The sequence below is a fragment of the Oncorhynchus mykiss genome, chromosome 18, assembly GCF_057628025.1.
Source record: "Oncorhynchus mykiss isolate SJ-2025 chromosome 18, ASM5762802v1, whole genome shotgun sequence".
NCBI classification, from domain to species: Eukaryota; Metazoa; Chordata; class Actinopteri; order Salmoniformes; family Salmonidae; genus Oncorhynchus; species Oncorhynchus mykiss.
Genome location: NC_143039.1, coordinates 65,871,304 through 65,890,147, shown reverse-complemented (window position 1 = coordinate 65,890,147; position 18,844 = coordinate 65,871,304). Strand labels below are relative to the sequence as shown.

Genomic DNA, 18,844 nt, shown 5'->3' with positions numbered 1-18,844 from the left:
ACCGCAGTTACTCACGAAGCATCGTTACCCATCGCTCCACAAAAGCCGCAGCCCTTGCAGAGCAAGGGGAACCACTACTTCAAGGTCTCAGAGCAAGTGACGTAACCGATTGAAACGCTATTAGTGCGCACCACCGCTAACTAGCTAGCCATTTCACATTGGTTACATTAATGCCATGTATAAACAGCGTTTTTGCTCTACATAGATTTGCAAAGATCTGAAATTCTCAGTCAGTGTAATTTGCAGTAGCAAAAATAACTCCAATTCATTATTTTCACTTCTATTTTAATCAGTCTATAAAATCGGTTATAACTACGGCATTAAAAGCAATAGTACAAAGGCCATGTAATAACTCTTCAAGACATATCACAAAATCCAGATTTATCCTATAGTTTAAAAAGTACAAACATCTTCATACAAAACAGAAAAACAAGATAGTACTGCACAATCTCTTTTCTTTTATCTTCAAAGTACAAAGGTAGCAATCTCCATTTGCTAGACAGAAATAATTAGGCAAAATAAATTAAGACCTTTTGTTAAGCATTATTCCTTTAAATTATAGTACATAAATAAGGATGAACTATACATAGTTAAATAAGCCATAGCGTGCATTTCCCTAAAAACACAAAACAGTTTGATGGAAAACAAAAATGTTGTTATTCACCATGTGGTGCTGAATAGGTGCTTGAAAAATAAATAAGGGCATTTCCATGGTCACCTTTTGCCTTATGGGACTTTTTACATGGACAAGCAAGACGGGTAACTTATATACAGTACATTGAAAATATACATTCAATAATTCAAGAGGTTTAACCTCTTGAATTACTTAATGTATACATGTGGATTTGAAATATAATTTTCCTTTTTTTGGCAGGATGAACTCTAATAACATACATAGAAACTTTGACCTCATACATTCTGAGACACAGACCTCGCATGACGTCATGCGTACACTCACACGCGCGTTAGGTAACATACACATTAGAACTAATGACTGATTACTATGGCTCCTGAGGAGAGGTTTCCCCTAGGTACAGATCAAGGATCAGCTTCCCATCCCACAATCATAACGGTTACCATTAGTAGGGAAAATGCTAAACTGACCCTAGGGGCAACTTCATCCTGCACCATTACGACCCAGTAACACCAATCTGGAGATTGACAGACTGAATGGCTGAGTAACTAACTGGCTGATTATCCCTTCCCGTTTCTCCCAGACAGTCCAGTTGTTTACAGATGTGACGTCTACATGTAGTAGGACTCTGAACAGATGTAGGGTTAGGTTAGCTGTACAGGTGGAGTTTCTGCATGTAGAAGGACTCTGAACAGATGTAGGGTTAGGTTAGCTGTACAGGTGGAGTTTCTGCATGTAGAAGGACTCTGAACAGATGTAGGGTTAGGTTAGCTGTACAGGTGGAGTTTCTGCATGTAGTAGGACTCTGAACAGATGTAGGGTTAGGTTAGCTGTACAGGTGGAGTTTCTGCATGTAGAAGGACTGAACAGATGTAGGGTTAGGTTAGCTGTACAGGTGGAGTTTCTGCATGTAGTAGGACTCTGAACAGATGTAAGGTTAGCTGTACAGGTGGAGTTTCTGCATGTAGTAGGACTCTGAACAGATGTAGGGTTAGGTTAGCTGTACAGGTGGAGTTTCTGCATGTAGTAGGACTCTGAACAGATGTAGGGTTAGGTTAGCTGTACAGGTGGAGTTTCTACATGACATCTGTTTTCCTGAGTCAACAAAGACAAGGTGGAGCAAGGAGAAGCAGAGACTGATAAAACACAGTAAAAGACAGAGGAGGCAGTATGACAAGGATGGAGAGAAGAGAGTGATAGAACAGCAGACATTGAGTATTCCAATGAACCTAAAACCCTCCTCCCTACACCATATCCTACTGTTTTTCTAGTTGACAAGAGTAGAAAAATAAAGACTAAGACAATAAAAACCTTTTGAAAATCATTAGAACTAAACCACACTCTCCCTTTAAGCCCCTCCCATCTCCCTTGAAGCCCCTCCCATCCCTTCACTTCTCAATGAGGCCCGCCTCCTTGATCTTAGTGTAGAAGACCTTCTCTAGCAGGTTGGCACACTTGTAGTACTGGCTCTCTGGAGGGTTGTACTCTCGACAGTTGGTGAAGATGCGCTGCATGTCGGCCATGAAGAGCTTCCGCGTGGTGTAGTACCTGCTCTTCAGACGCTCAGACATCGTCTTCAGGTCTGGAGATAATCACACAATACAACATTAACATGAACCTTGACTAACCTCTAGTCTAAATGATCAAATGAAACCAAACCAAACTCTGATGTGATTAACCAAAAACACACTATGACCACACTAACCATTACGTGTTGGTCTCTGACTAAGGTAACTATGCTCAATTCAATTACCCATATTTGTTTTCTTACAAATGATGTACTGCTATATTCCTTCCCCTGAAGAGTTGACCCAGGCACAGATGGGTTCCATATGTAGTGCCATACATACCCATGGGGAAGCGGATGACTTGGTAGTAACCAGGAGCCTCAGTCTTCTTCACTGGTTCCATGAACGGCCAGGCATTCTGGTGACTCTATAACACATAACACAGAGTGAGAAACCTGTGTGTGTGCGTGCGCACGTGGGTGCATGCGAGTTATGTGCATGTGTGCGTGCCCCTTACCTTAACGTGTTGTAAGATGGTCTTCAGGGTGCTGTACAGCTGATCTGGATCCTTCAGCTCCTTCCTGGGATCACAACAGGAAGTTATCACCTCATTTCCTGTCAGAGTTACCATAATGATAGCAGTGGTAGCTCACTAGTAAAGCCTTCGGATGGTATGCACAATAGATGAGAATAAGCTATAAGGAACTGAAAGACCCACCCTTTTCCCACCGGTTTCCATCCAGTTTCTCCTGGTGACAAAGAGGAGCTGAGTTAAATTAGAGACACTGTCCACACACTTCCTTCCTACCCCACTTCACTGCTACCTCTCTTTAGATTTGCCTTTGAACCTTTGCTGAAGGTAGACTAATTAGGCATATAATGACAGGGGGAGAAACTCAACGTATTCCAGGAATGCTCTCAATGGGAATCTGCCGAACTCCTTCCTTAAAACAGGAAAGTCCTGGGTAGACCTTTCTGATCTGAGCCTGCTTCCTCTCTATCAGTTTCTTTATGATCTGAGAGAGAGAGAGAGAGGGAGGAAGACAGAAAGAGAGAGAGAGAAAATAGAGGTAACTCAATTTATTATACAGATAGACACGTTTGTAGGCACACACGCACACACACACACCTCCTTCTGTTTCTTGATGATGACGGAGAACTCGGTGTAAGGGATGCTGGGGTTGAGCTCACAGCCCATCAGCGTCGCTCCCTCATAATCTTTGATGTAGCCCAGATACTTGGCCTTGGGAACCTTGATGTCTTTAGAGAAGCCCTGGGACACAGACAGACAGAGAGAGAGACACACACACACAGAAAGAGAGAGAGAGAGAGAGAGAGAAAGAGCGACAGACAGAGAGACAGACAGACAGAGAAAGAAAGACAGAGACAGACACAGAGAGACAGACACAGAGACACAGAGACAGACACAGAGACACAGAGAGACAGACACAGAGAGACAGATACAGAGAGACAGAGACAGACAGACACAGATACAGACACAGAGACAGACAGAGAGAGACACACAGACAGAGAGAGATAGAGAAACAGACAGAGACAGAGAGAGAGAGAGAGAGAGAGAGAGACAGAGCCACAGAAAGAGACAGACAGAGACACAGAGACACAGAGAGCGACAGAGCTGTAAGATAGGTCCATTTCACAAAGACACCCAGTTTATTGATGTTTCCCTATGCTGGATTCTGGGTACTAACTCCTAAACTTGGGATAGGGCTAATTATCAGGTATCCTATTGAAATATTGAGTGCTTAGGTTTAGAGGGTCTACACCAGAAGTTATATGGTGTACCTGTAGGAGGAAGTTATATGGTGGGTGCAATTAAGCTTGGAATGTGCTGAGTGTAGGGAAAGCGATCACATGTAGCAGGCATTGATAAGAGGAGTGAGCACTTTGGGGTAGAGGTCAGGTCAGATGAAGTGAGGAAGAACAGATATCACTAAGGTTCTGTCTAGCAACAGAGATGCATTGGCTGTTCAGGTGTGTAGGTGGAAAGGTTAAATATCAGTGCTTGTGTTAAATGTTGTTGTCTAATGCAGCTGTATTGATCCTCTGAGAAGAATAAACTTGGGTTAAGCTTTCATAGTGTCCGTCGAGTTTTATACTCTGAGAATTAGAACCTAACATCTAACATAACAAGATAACCAATAATGCCATTTGCTGATCTTCTTAAGCAGCCAATCATGTACTGACCTGCTTTTTAAAGTAGCCAATGGCGTACTCGTCTGCATAGGTGAGGAAGTTAAGGATGTCATGCTTGATGTGATATTCTTTCAGGTGGTTCATCAGGTGAGTGCCATACCCCTGGAAACGATAGGTAGGGGTCAAAGGTAAAAACTTAGCAATCAAGAAGAATGAGGTACATCCGTAAAGACCAACATAGGAACATTGCCATAGGAGTTGTAAAGACGGTACAAACAGATCTGGGACCAGGCTAAAAGAGCTGCAGTCTCGTACCTTGACCTGCTCGTTGGAGGTGACGGCACAGAACACGATCTCTGTGAAACCCTGTGAGGGAAACATCCGAAAACAGATTCCTCCAATCACACGGCCATCTTTGATCAGCGACAGCGTCTTGTGCTTCCTGTTTGGAGAGGAAATAAATAGTTCCCTTTTTCTTATTCACTTCAATGATAATGTCATCGGAACAACTCATACTACGGCCAGGTTCAATGGTTGCCATAACATTGAGGGGTCAAACATACTTGTAATGTAACATATCTATTTCTGTATCAAATATTATAAACCAAATAATTACATTTTGTTTACAACTGTAGAGCAACTTCATATAAAGCAGTGGTCACTAACCGGTTGATCTCTAAGCCATTCCTAGTTGATCACTACACATTTCTTAATAAACAACAACTATAAAGCCTTGCATTCCTATTTTTTCTATATTCGTTTTGCGCTGTTGTCGGAAGGTGCACTTGATTCATCAGCCCTAGCGCTCAGAAGGGAAAGTGTTCCCATTTTTAACCATTTCATGTCTCTGAAGGTAGAACTCTGCCTGCCCGGCAGGCACAGAGAGCAAATCAAGTGCACTTATAGGCCTACCGCTAGACAATCAGATAGTTTAGATCACCGCGTAGACTGAGCCATAGACTGTGAAAAGAAGCCTCGACCGCACAGCAAAGTTGAAACTGAGATTTCAAAACTTTTAAAACCTGACTTGAGAGAGACTCAACGAACACAGCAAAGAGTAAGTTCATGTTTAAGTTGTTATTCACCACTGTCAACACTTTGTTCAACACTTTGATAAGACATTAAATGTGGGTTCTTCCTACTTCCACTCACCTTTACAACCAGCACTGCCGCTGTATGAATGACTATAGCAAAGTGTTCCCATAAGCTTGTGTGGTTATTATTAGCTGCTTATGTCTTTTTTAATATCGAGGAATATTCCCCTTTCTCTGGTCATAGGAGTATCAACATGAATTGGTGCATAAGGCAGAAATGCAGTGTGACTTTCGCCATCAGCTGGAAGACTGAGGGAGGGAGAGGGATTCAGGTGAGAGGCAGCCTCACCTCTGCTCCCTCTCTCCCCTCAGACTGACCATAAGATGCAGGCCATCAGGCCAGTAAAGAAAATGAAGCAAATGATTATGCTCACTCAGCTGTACCTCAAGTAATACAACACATTATCTATTACCAGTGTGATCATACACCTACATGTTTTAAATATCATTTTAAAATGGTCTGAGAACAACCACATTGGCAGGGAAATTCAAGCATAGTCAATATGCAGTGATAATGTATTGGGCCTGTATCCTTCTGCACAAACCTCATTGCTACAGAACTGTTTTTGATTGGTTAATGTTGCATTGGCATCGGTCAAGTTTAAAAAATTCTGAGCAGTAGAGCTCAGCTTGCATTTTGAGTCAGAAAGCGATCTCCTCTCAGAAAAGGTTGATGACCCCTGATATAAATATTTTTCTTTCTGTGCTACAAAGTTGGGACAATTTCTCTCTTTGGGGGCAAGCAGGGTCCATCTCTACCGCAACACTCACGGGTCGAAGACGAGGCGTGTGATGTACTCTTTGGGCATGCGAGGCAGCTGGTGGGAGAAGACGTTCTGGAGGCCCACCAACCACATCAGGATCCTTTTGTTGGGCTTCTGGTTGAGGGAGTTCCCGATGACGTGGAACTCTATCACCCCCCTCCTCTCCTCCAGGCGTGCCGCCTCATCACGGGCTGAGTGGGCCGACAGCAGGCTGGTCTGGGGGGTAGGGGATGACGTCAGCCTTACTCATCATCATCAAGTCCTATTAGAGTACTCATTTTGATTTAGCAGTGTTCCAGCAGTAGCTTCAACATCATCATCAACCTCTATAATACTGTCTCTAAAACAATGACTTACAGGGGTGGGCAACCATAATCAGATATCCATGCACTAACTGATTTTTAACTGAGATGGAATAGAGTGTAACAGGCTGACCACACCGCACGCGACACGAGTGTTGCAAAATACATTTTTAAATCTATGTTATTCATTTATTGCACCCACACCGCTCGCGAGCGTCTGCATTGCCAAGGGCTAAAATAGAAGTCCTTTCTATTTCAAACGCAGATCGCGCTGCAAGTCCTGCCACTCCCATCTCCTCATTGGTTATACCCACGTGGGTGACTGAAAGACGAACGAGGTCAGTGGCGGTAATGCACCTAATTTATGAAACTTGCCAATCGCAATATAAAGTCAAGAGAAGAAAAAGCCTGGAAGGAGGAGAGATGACTAGAAACGATTCGGGTTGACCGTTTTATGTGTGGATTAATTGACGGAGTAGAGGACCTTGTGCATTTCAGGTAAAATAACAACTCAATGTTTATATTCCAGGACAAATTAGCTAGCAAATTAGCTAGCAACAACAAGCTAATAGGACAAATTAGCTAGCAAGTGCAAGCTAACTAGCTAAATTGCCATACATGTTTAATGCTTTTTGACCTGTCCCCAAATTAATATAATTGGTGCAGAGTTTGTTTTGATATTTTAACCTGCGTGTCATGATCGCATTTGGTGTAGGGGGACAAAATAAATGTATGCACGATGGCGCACACGCGCAGCCGGTTTGGGTTCCGTGTTAAGCTCTGGAATTATTGATGACTATATGTTGGACTGACTGAGCGTTTGATGTTACCTCTGGTCCCAGCATGGAGGTCGGGTCAGTAATGGTTGCCATGACTTCGTTGATGAGTTCCATGGGGATGTCGCCGACGATCCTGAGCTTCTTAGTCTCGTCATGGGGGATGGGCTCCGATGGCTTCCGCTTCTGCCCACCTACACAGGTAGATCATATGTCAAGTTGTCCCTAGAAACTGATCTAAGGCCAGATCATTTATTTGAATTTTTTTTACCCTTATTTTACCAGGTAAGTTGACTGAGAACACATTCTCATTTACAGCAACAACCTGGGGAATCGTCTCAGGTGAGAGGAGGAGGAATGGATGAGCCTAATGGTTTAGATTATAATTTCTGGTGGGTAAATTGATCCTAGATCTGTGTCTAGAGCCTGTTGTGTTTACCTGGGCTGGGTTCCAGAGCAGAGGCTGTCTTCCTGGCAGGACTGACACTGCCACAGCTGGATGGGTCCACTGATACTGGGCTGGTGCTGTAGTACAGAGGCCTGGCCACCGGGGGTGCACTGATCACTGTCATTATACACAGGTGAGACCATCAGATTAATTTAACAGTGGAGAGAAGCACTCATATCAATCACATCACATCTTTCAAAGAGAGAGCATCACAAGTTATGGGCTAAACAAGGAAGTGAGTTACAAAAATAATTTGATCGCTGTGCAGGGTTGCCAGGTCTAGCTAGAATTTCCAGCCCAATGGCCACTCAAAACCCACCCAAAAGGCCTGAAAACTAGCCCATTTAAAAAAAAAATACAGCAAAAGAGAAGTTGCCATATTTATACAATAAACCCTTTTTCCATAACGTTATCAAGGCAATTAAGAAGGAATATCGTAGTAATTTGTAACAACATTAGAAGCAAAATGAGATTTTCCTCAAAATAATAATTATTGCGAACTATGACATGACGTACTGAAGGAATTTGAATATTTTGGAAGAGAAAATGTAATTCGCTCTTATTAAATTCGCCTTATCCTTTTTCTTCAATAGGGGGGGGGGGGGGGGGGGTATATGGCCAATATACAGTACCACGGCCTAAGGGCTGTTCTTAAGCATGACGTAACACGGAGTGCCTGGATACGGTCATTAGCCGTGGTATATTGGCCATATACAACAAACCCTGGGGTGCCTTTTTGCCATCATAAACTGGTTGCCAATGTAATTAGTAAAAAAATGGTATATTGTCTGATATACCACGGCTTTCAGCCAATCAGCCTTCAGGGCTTGAACCAGGTTTATAATTGTATATATATATCCCCTTTGCACATGTGCATAACTATGCAAGAGAGTTTGAGTGATACAAGTTGGACATCTCGAAATCTCTGAGCAAGAAACTTTGACGAACATAAAAAACTAATGTCATGCTATTTTCTGGCAATTGTGCTGTTATTATGTGCTAGATGTTAAAACTACAAACAGTTAAATGGCCCATTTTCAAGATTGACTTGTCATTTCAATAGGCATAGGCTAGTGACTAAAATCTGGGTTTAGAATTGTACTTCAATTTCGCCATGGTTTGCTTAGATAGATGCAGGTAGCCTATAGCCCCTGATAGGCCAACATCTCATTTCAGGATAATCTACAGTAGCCTAGACAAGATGTAGGCAAGATGTAAACTGAACAATTTAGCAGCTTGCTTAGTTCAAATGAACAGACTAATTTATTCAACATGAATAGCTTGGTGATTTCGAGGTAAGAAACGCTTGTGTTTCCCAATAGCCTGCTGGAATGGGCTACTGAGGATGAGATCGTAATTTCATTCACTGAATTGATAACCCCTTTGGCCCTCCCCACCAGAAACAGCCTGCCTTACTGTCAGCAGCAGGTCAGTGAAAGATAACTTTTTTAAGAGAAATGCCATGGCGGCCGCGGTGCTACTTAGAAATAGCCCTAAAACACGCAAACAATACATTTTCACCCACAGCATCGTTTTTAAAGTAGCCTGATTTGTCGGTAAAACCACAAATATAGCAACACTGTTGCTGTGATAGAAATGTATGGATTTTCGCCATTTTTAAAAGTCCAATCCAATACAGCTGTAGCAGGCTTGCACCCTCTCCCGCCTCAATTTCAACCACACCCCTTTCAAGTCCCACTTTGAGGCAAAATGTTCAGGAGCCAGGAGCCTGGGGACGCTGTTAATGGGTATTATGCCAAGTTACATGGTCTGTAACCTGATTTGATGTGAGAAAGCAGAGTATGAGGGCCGCGTTGTATGTGCATGTGCTCAGGAAACAGCAAACTTCCCGGGGTCCAGGGCCAACTCCTTCTTGACATCTTCGTCCAAGGAGATTAGTATTTGTTCAGTTGGTGACCCCCCAAAAAACTGACACATTTTGGGAAAACTAAAAACAGGCATGCCAAACTAAAGACTCAAAACCAAACAAAAGGCCTCATGGCCACCAAACAAACCAGCAGCCTCACAGCTCTGCCAGCTGGGACAGACTAATAAGAATAATAACCACCCTAAACGCCTGCACCTGTGCTTATGAAGGCTTCCTAGCAGAGCCCTGGCCTTGACTCGGTTGGTGCTGCCACCTGGTGATGGGGTGTGGAAGTGTATCCTGGTAGTGCAGGGTTCTTCAACCTTTTGTTGCATAGGGACCCCCTCCCATGCAAACCGGCGACCCAGGGACATTCATCATATGTTAGCAAAAACAATTTATTCACATGTCTTGTCTTATCATCAGGTGAATGATAATGGCAAGGATAAGTAATAAACATTTTAAAATTAATAGATTTGGTATAGTTTTCTATTTTTTTGACCTCCGCACATTATAATTGGAAGAGGAAGTGTAAAATCTAGCATAACCTATTAGCTAGACATCCAAACACATTTTTGCTAAAGAGAAGCAGTTTAGAAGGCTGAACAAAGGTTAGCCATGTGTTGGCAAACATGTATGTCCAAGTCAAGAAAACTTACCAGCAGACAGCGGCACTTGTCGCAATGGAAGCATAATGACCGGTAGTCTACTGACCGGTAGCCTATTGACCGGTAGTCTACTGACCGGTAGTCTACTGACCGGTAGCCTATTGACCGGTAGTCTACTGACCAGTAGTCTACTGACCGGTAGCCTATTGACCGGTAGTCTACTGACCGGTAGTCTACTGACCTACTGACCGGTAGCCTACTGACCGGTAGTCTACTGACCGGTAGTCTACTGACCGGTAGTCTACTGACCAGTAGTCTACTGACCGGTAGCCTATTGACCGGTAGTCTACTGACCGGTAGTCTACTGACCGGTAGTCTACTGACCGGTAGTCTACTGACCGGTAGCCTATTGACCGGTAGTCTACTGACCGGTAGCCTATTGACCGGTAGCCTATTGACCGGTAGTCTACTGACCGGTAGCCTATTGACCGGTAGTCTACTGACCGGTAGCCTATTGACCGGTAGTCTACTGACCGGTAGCCTATTGACCGGTAGTCTACTGACCGGTAGTCTACTGACCTACTGATCGGTAGCCTACTGACCGGTAGTCTACTGACCAGTAGCCTATTGACCGGTAGTCTACTGACCGGTAGTCTACTGACCTACTGATCGGTAGCCTATTGACCGGTAGTCTACTGACCTACTGACCGGTAGTCTACTGATCGGTAGCCTATTGACCGGTAGTCTACTGACCGGTAGCCTATTGACCGGTAGTCTACTGACCGGTAGCCTATTGACCGGTAGTCTACTGACCGGTAGTCTACTGACCAGTAGTCTACTGACCTACTGATCGGTAGCCTATTGACCGGTAGTCTACTGACCGGTAGTCTACTGACCAGTAGTCTACTGACCAGTAGTCTACTGACCTACTGATCGGTAGCCTACTGACCGGTAGTCTACTGACCAGTAGCCTATTGACCGGTAGTCTACTGACCGGTAGTCTACTGACCTACTGATCGGTAGCCTACTGACCAGTAGCCTATTGACCGGTAGTCTACTGACCGGTAGCCTATTGACCGGTAGTCTACTGACCGGTAGCCTATTGACCGGTAGTCTACTGACCGGTAGTCTACTGACCTACTGATCGGTAGCCTACTGACCGGTAGTCTACTGACCAGTAGCCTATTGACCGGTAGTCTACTGACCGGTAGTCTACTGACCTACTGATCGGTAGCCTACTGACCAGTAGCCTATTGACCGGTAGTCTACTGACTGGTAGCCTATTGACTGGTAGCCTATTGACCGGTAGTCTACTGACCTACTGACCGGTAGCCTACTGACCGGTAGTCTACTGACCTACTGATCGGTAGCCTATTGACCGGTAGTCTACTGACCTACTGACCGGTAGTCTACTGATCGGTAGCCTATTGACCGGTAGTCTACTGACCGGTAGCCTATTTACTAGTAGCCTATTCGTGGGTGCTTTTTCAAAGCATATGTCAGATACTCCAGTGAGTGTAGTTTACTCAATATTAGGAGTTGATAAATAAAGTTGAAATCATTCAAAATAATATATTGTCCTATTTTCTACTGTAGGTACACTACCGTTCAAAAGTTTGGGGTCACTTAGAAATCTCCTTATTTTTTTAAGAAAAGCACATTTTTTTGTCCATTAAAATAATATAAAATTGATCAGAAATACAATGTAAACATTGCTAATGTTGTAAATGACTATTGGAGCTGGAAACGGCAGATTTTTCATGGGATATCTACATAGGCGTGCAGAAGCCCATTATCAGCAACCATCACTCCTGTGTTCCAATGGCACGTTGTGTTAGCTAATCCAAGTTTATCATTTTAAAAGGCTAATTGATCATTAGAAAACCCTTTTGCAATTATGTTAGCACAGCTGAAAACTGTTGTTCTGATTAAAGCAATAAAACTGGCCTTCTTCAGACTATTTGGGTATCTGGAGCATCAGCGTTGGTGGGTTCGATTACAGGCTCAAAATGGCCAGAAACAAATAACTTTCTTGACAAACTTGTCAGTCTATTCTTGTTCTGAAAAATGAACACTATTCTATGCGAGAAATTGGCAAGAAACTGAAGATCTCTTACAACGCTGTGTACTACTCCCTTCACAGAACAGTGCAAACTGGCTCTAACCAGAATAGAAAGAGGAGTGGGAGGCCCCAGTGCACAAATGAGCAAGAGGACAAGTACATTAGTGTCTAGTTTGAGAAACAGATGCCTCACAAGTCCTCAACTGGCAGCTTCATTGAATAGTACCCGCAAAACACCAGTCTCAACGTCAACAGTGAAGAGGTGACTCCTGGATGCTGGCCTTCTAGGCAGAGTTCCTGTGTCCAGTGTCTGTGTTCTTTTGCCCATCTTAATATTTTATTTTTATTGGCCAGTCTGAGATATGGCTTTTATTTGCAACTCTGACTAGAAGGCCAGCATCCCGGAGTCAACTCTTCACTGTTGATGTTTAAGCTGGTATCCATTAAAAATCAGCCGTTTCCAGCTACAATATTCATTTACAACATTAACAATGTCTACACTGTACTTCTGATCAATTTGATGTTATTATAATGGACCAAAAATGTGAAATGTGATTTCAAAAACAAGGACATTTCTAAGTAACCTCAAACTTTTCAATGGTAGTGTATGTAATTCAAAATGTGTTTATTCTGTTGTTGCTAGCGGTATTCATAAAAAACATTAAAAATATATATACAATACCAGTCAAAAGTTTGTACACACCTACTCATTCAAGGGTTTTTCTTTATTTTTACTATTTTCTCAATTGTAGAATAATAGAGAAGTCATCTAAACTTTGAAATAACACATATGGAATCATGTAGTAACCAAAAAAGTGTTAAACAAATCAACATTTATTTTGGATTCTTCAAAGAAGCCACCCTTTGTCTTGATGACAGCTTTGCACACTCTTGGCATTCTCTCAACCAGCTCCATGAGGTAGTCACATTGAATGCATTTCAATTAACAGGTGTGCCTTGTTAAAAGTTAATTTGTGGAATTTCTTTCCTTCTTAATGCGTTTGAGCCAATCAGTTGTGTTGTGACAAGGTAGGGTTGGTATACAGAAGATAGCCGCCCTATTTGGAAAAATACTAAGTCCATATTATGGCAAGAACAGCTCAAATAAGCAAAGAAAAACAACTGTCCATCATTACTTTAAGACATGAAGTCCAATGCAGAACATTTCAAGAACTGAAAGTTTCTTTAAGTGCAGTCGCAAAAACCATCAAGCGCTATGATGAAACTGGCTCTCATGAGGACCGCCACAGGAATGGAAGACTCAGAGTTACCTCTGCTGCAGACGATAAGTTCATTAGAGTTAGCTACATCTCAGATTGCAACCCAAATAAATGCTTCACAGAGTTCAAGTAACAGACACATCTGTGATGACCCTCCCACTCTGTCTGCCGAATTCTTTCTCTTTGCTCTTGTTTTCCTTAATAGGAAGTCGGTGGGCGGAGCCGGGAGGGTCGTCAGAGAAATGGGACACACCTGGGCTCGAGTGTGTCCCAGGATAAATGCACCTTTTCCCCATTCATTGGGGAGACTCTTTCCATGCAGACACTGATAGATGTTGGTTGTGGAATTTTTTGTGGCTGTTTTTGTTTGTTTGCATAGGCACCTTTCAACACCCTTCATTATCACATTTATGCACGCAACCACTCACTTACACTACTGATTACTGACTACACACACACACCATTGTTAATTGTATTTTAGCTTACTTCAGTTAATAAATATATTTTGTTATTCCTTATCTCCACGTCGTCTCCCTTTTTGTTAAGGGGTTCGAGCCTGTTCGTGACACATCTCAACATCGACTGTTCAGATGAGACTGCATGAATCAGGCCTTCATGGTCGAATTGCTGCAAAGAAACCACTACTAAAAGACACCAATAAGACGAGACTTGCTTGGGCCAAGAAAAATGAGCAATGGACATTAGACTGGTGAAAGTCTGTCCTTTGGTCTGATGAGTCAAAATGTGAGATTTTTGGTTCCAACCGCTGTGTCATTGTGAGACGCAGACTAGGTGAACGGATGATCTCCGCATGTGTGGTTCCCAACGTGAAGCATGGAGGTGGTGTGTGGGTGCTGCAGTGATACGCCATTCCATATTTTTTTGCGCTTAGTGGGACTATCATTTGTTTTTCCACAGGACAATGACCCAACACACCTCCAGGCTGTGTAAGGGCTATTTGAGCAAGGAGAGTGATGGAGTGCTGCACCTGGCCTCCATAATCACCCGACCTTGACCCAATTGAGATGATTTGTGATGATTTAGAATGAAGAAAAAGTAGCCAACAAGTGCTCAGCATTTGTGGGAACTCCTTCAAGACTGTTGGAAAAGCATTCCAGGTGAAGCTGGTTGAGAGAATGCCAAGAGTGTGCAAAGCTGTCGTCAAGGCAAAGGGTGGCTACTTTGAAGAATCTCAAATATATTTTGATTTGTTTAACACTTTTTTGGTTACTTTATGATTCCATGTGTTATGTCATAGTTTTAATTCATTCACTAGTATTCTACAATGTAGAAAATAGTCAAAATAAAGAAAAACCCTTGAATGACTAAGTGTGTCCAAACTTTAAACTGGTACTGTATATTTTCATGGACCCCCTGTTCTAGTGTGTTGCCTAATTGTGTGTTAACACTAAACTACCCCCCATATCATATCACTGCTACAGTTCAAGGGTCAGGGGTCAGATGTGTTTACCTGTATGGATGGGGATCTGTCCTCCTGTGGATCCAACCAGGAAGTCTTCGCTCCAGATGGGAGAGCTGTGACTGTACACTTCCTCCTCCAACATGGACAGGAATCTACAGCACACAGATGTCTTCATCACACCTACTGTTGACAGAGACTAGGAATCCTCCTCTACCTCGTGTGTGTGTGTGTGTGTGTGTGTGTGTGTGCACGATGCGCATGTATGCCCTCAGTGTGTCTCTTACTTGGGGAAGTGTGTAAGGATGAGAGTGCGTTTCTCCGGGGGTAACGTATCCTTCTCCTGCCTGGCCTGCTCTAGCAGCTGTTTCCTCATCACAGTGAAGACTGAGCCCAGCAGGGTCCGACCGAAGATCTGGGTCATTTCGTACCGCGGTAGACTGTCACAGAACTGGGGGACATTGCAGTAGCACAGCCATCTGGGGGGAAAAACACACCACAAATATATGGGCTTGATTATGGGTTATAATGTTGATACAATTTGAATGAAATGTGTGCATCATCTATTGGTATGAAGAGGTTTTCACCGACTCTAGGAGGACAATGTATCTGTTGGTACCAAGGTTCAAGTTACGGGTGTACTGGGCACTAAACACACCAGAGCTACAGTAATCGATGTTTAAGTGTTTGCGAAATGAAGGTGGGCACATCATCAAAGTGTGCCTGCCAGCAGTTGCAATTGAATCATCAAAAGGCGCCTGCTACCTGGTGTAGTTGACTTTGTACCCGGCAGCATCATCAGCAGGCGCCCGCTGTCGTCTCTGTGAGGGCGTCTCCAGCTGCCAGTAGTTGATCTGGTTGAGGAACATCTTGGCCAGCTCCACAATGGTCTGACGCTCCTTGGAGGGAAGATGGCTGAACTTGTACTGGACAAAGTTATTCACCCCCTGTTGAAGACACAGAGATCATGTAAACAACATATAATGTCTACATCTTGTGGAAGTCTGATCTAAATGTGTCACTTTTCCTCAGAGTGTGTGTGCACTTGCCTGTTCGATGCTGGGTTTCTCAAAGGGAGGACTTTCCTGCGCCTCCACCACAGGTTTGCCCATCTGTAGGATGCATTTCCTCAACAGCTGAAGGAGAAAGAAGAAATTGTGAAACCGATGCACTGAAAGTAATGTGTTGTATACATGTTGAGCTGTGGCTAACCTTGAATAGGGAGAAGTAGACTTGTTTGGTGTCAGCATCCTCTTCTTTGTGAACACATGTGTACAGGTACTCCACATCTAGGACTATACCCAGTAGCCTGTTCATCTCCTCCTCTGAGACATTCTCTAGGTGGGTTACATGGTCACCTGAGAGGGAGAGATAGAGTCAGAGAGGGGGAGAGAGAGAGAGAGAGGACAGACTTTATTTTGTTTCTCTGACTAATGTACCTCTGAAAACCTGCTTTATTACCTGGCTTTTCTAGAACATTACATCTGCCTGTACCATCTACCCCTAGTCTTACCCAGTGTGTGGGAACAACTGCGGCAGGGCTCCAGCAGGTTGACAGTGTTGGGCTGCTGGTCCGTACGGGGCGGCGTGGGAGGGGGGTTCTGGCTCTTCCAGCCGTTACACTTACAGGCCCCCTCAGCCTACAGCAAAGGGTCACAAGGATTATAAAGCCACATAAGCACACAGACATGCTATTACATGTTTATAAACCTGTTTAACTTCTCTGATATGTCATAAGTTGACAAGTGATGGACAGCTTGGTAAACAAGTGGCATACTAGCGCTAAATTTGCTGCTGATATCTACTTGATTGAGGAAAATGTACTTACTATGACTGAGATATGTGGTTGTCTCACCTAGCTATCTTAAAGGGAAAATCTACTCAAAACTATAATTTAGTCGTTTTTGAGTGGATTTTCCCTTTAAGATGAATGCACTACCTGTAAATCGGTCTGGATAAGAGCCTCTGTTAAAGATAAATGACTAAAACGCATAGCTAAATCCGCGCCTGGTGGGGCAGCCCTCTTACTACAAGTGCTACATATCTGTTATTATTTTCAGCTGGAGCTGCGCACAGGAACATGCGCCGATGAACAACAACAAACTCCGCCCCCCAACAGCTGTCACCCTGTCAAAACAAAGACGTCTCTCCTTGCAGATGTTATATAAACGCAATAAATACTTAATAGTTTACAACGCCGCGCCACGCTGACAGACAGAAAAAACACTGTCACTTTTCCAGAGGGGTGAATTACACTCCGCACACTCCCCTAGCTTGGAGTCATTCAGGCTATGCACCACCACGCAAAACCTGAATTTGTCAAAGCGCAAGAGAATGTTTAAATCTACTCTCCCGCCTAGAAAGAAACATTGTAATAGTAAATATGGAAGCGCCAGACTGAACATGTTGCCGTTTTTGGTCCTGATATTATTTTCCAAAAGGACCATTTTGCACAAATAGAGAATGAGGGATATGAAAAAATATATATATTGTGCGGCAATGGCTTCCTTTACTGCGCTTGCATTATAGCAGCACTGCAACCCAACAAGCATTTGAAGCACAATCCATTTGCAAAACATTGAAACATTTATAATAATTTCTAAATAATGTAATAATGGACGACATACTACCTTGCAAGAGGAATACACTCCGAGCTTCTCCAGTTTCTTAGGGCGCGGGGAGGAGCGGAGCTGCGCCTTCTTCGCCGCGATTCGTGCCGATCCTACCGTGGCGCCCGAACCCTCCGTTCCCCCGGCTCCCGGAGCCGCAGGAGCCGATCCCGCCGCACCGATGGCCGGGGAGCCCTGCTGAACACCTGCGCCCTCGGACATCCTCGATACCGAGACCGAACGCGATCCCCGACCCTGGAGCTAAAACGTTAAAATGTCCCGTTCTCTATTACACTACGCTTGAATCAGACATGGCGCTCATCCCTACTTTTTTTATTTGTCATTGTAGGTCCGTTTTTTCTCCACTAGGGGTGACAAAAATTGGTATTCCAGTAGGCTATGAATCAGGGGAGAGGTCACAAAAAATGTAACAATTTGTAGCAAGAATTTCAAGGTCAAATGTAACCGAGCAGTGACAAGTGGTGTCAGAAACCGTCATAGGCATAACAGTAGGCCCAGGCCTGCAGTAGTCTACCGAAATGGGAAGGGCAGACAAAAGCTGCTCCTGATGTCTGCCTTACAAATACCACTATAATGTAACAGGCCTTGTAGTTACACGAGTAGCTAAATGTTATGTTTCCTATTATAGGCCCATTATTACATTTTACAACATAGTTTTGTTATTCTGACCTGATAATATTCAGTCATCATAACTTCTTGTCTGTAAGCTGTCGGGGCTGCTTTCTGAGAGCCAGGGTGAGGACAAGTTTGATATTTATTTGACTAGGCAAGTCAGTTAAGAACAAAATCTTATTTACAATGATGGCCTACCCTGGCCAAACACTAACGACGCTGGGCCAATTGTGTGCCTCCCTATGGGACTTCCAATCACGGCCGGTTGCAATACAGCCTGGTAACACCTAGCACTGAGATGCAGTGCCTTAGACGTTGAAGCTCTATAAAGATGCCCGATTGTCTTTACATGGAATTCCTAGTTGGATGACCGTTCAGAAGATATTTCTCAGTCAGCTCATCTTTTTCCCCCAGAGTTCCCAGTTGTCTTGAGCACACTGAAGTCTGAGATTTCCCAGTTCCCAGTTGTCTTGAGCACACTGAAGTCTGAGATTTCCCAGTTCCCAGTTGTTTTAAATGCAGCAAATGGTCAGAGAAACATTACATGACTTCACTGGAGACCTCGGGCAGAGTGGTAGGGGTTCTTTACCCTACACAGAGTGGTAGGGGTTCTTTACCCTACACAGAGTGGTAGGGGTTCTTTACCCTACACAGAGTGGTAGGGGTTCTTTACCCTACACAGAGTGGTAGGGGTTCTTTACCCTACACAGAGTAACTGGAACACCTGAAAACAAAATATTTTACT

At 43.6% G+C, this 18,844-nt stretch overlaps 1 protein-coding gene across 2 annotated transcripts; it reads right to left on the bottom strand.

Moving 5' to 3' along the window:
- Window positions 1-268: 268 nt before the first annotated feature.
- Window positions 269-17,923, bottom strand: LOC110496595 (histone acetyltransferase KAT2B). 2 transcript variants are annotated; one of them, XM_021572580.3, is made up of 18 exons: window positions 17,488-17,923; window positions 16,371-16,497; window positions 16,070-16,215; window positions 15,907-15,993; window positions 15,623-15,804; window positions 15,145-15,336; window positions 14,909-15,012; window positions 7,672-7,797; window positions 7,287-7,426; window positions 6,162-6,370; window positions 4,612-4,738; window positions 4,348-4,458; window positions 3,272-3,415; window positions 3,044-3,158; window positions 2,861-2,891; window positions 2,660-2,723; window positions 2,485-2,569; window positions 269-2,216 (listed from the first exon to the last, which is right to left on the bottom strand). In XM_021572580.3, exons 1-18 carry the CDS (start codon window positions 17,686-17,688, stop codon window positions 2,023-2,025), a joined length of 2,385 nt encoding a protein of 794 aa, XP_021428255.1. In that variant the 5' UTR covers window positions 17,689-17,923; the 3' UTR covers window positions 269-2,022. The 2 variants fall into 2 exon arrangements, with proteins under 2 accessions (XP_021428255.1, XP_021428256.1); XM_021572581.3 differs by having other exon boundaries at window positions 2,861-2,888; window positions 17,488-17,892.
- Between the last annotated feature and the right edge of the window lie 921 nt (window positions 17,924-18,844).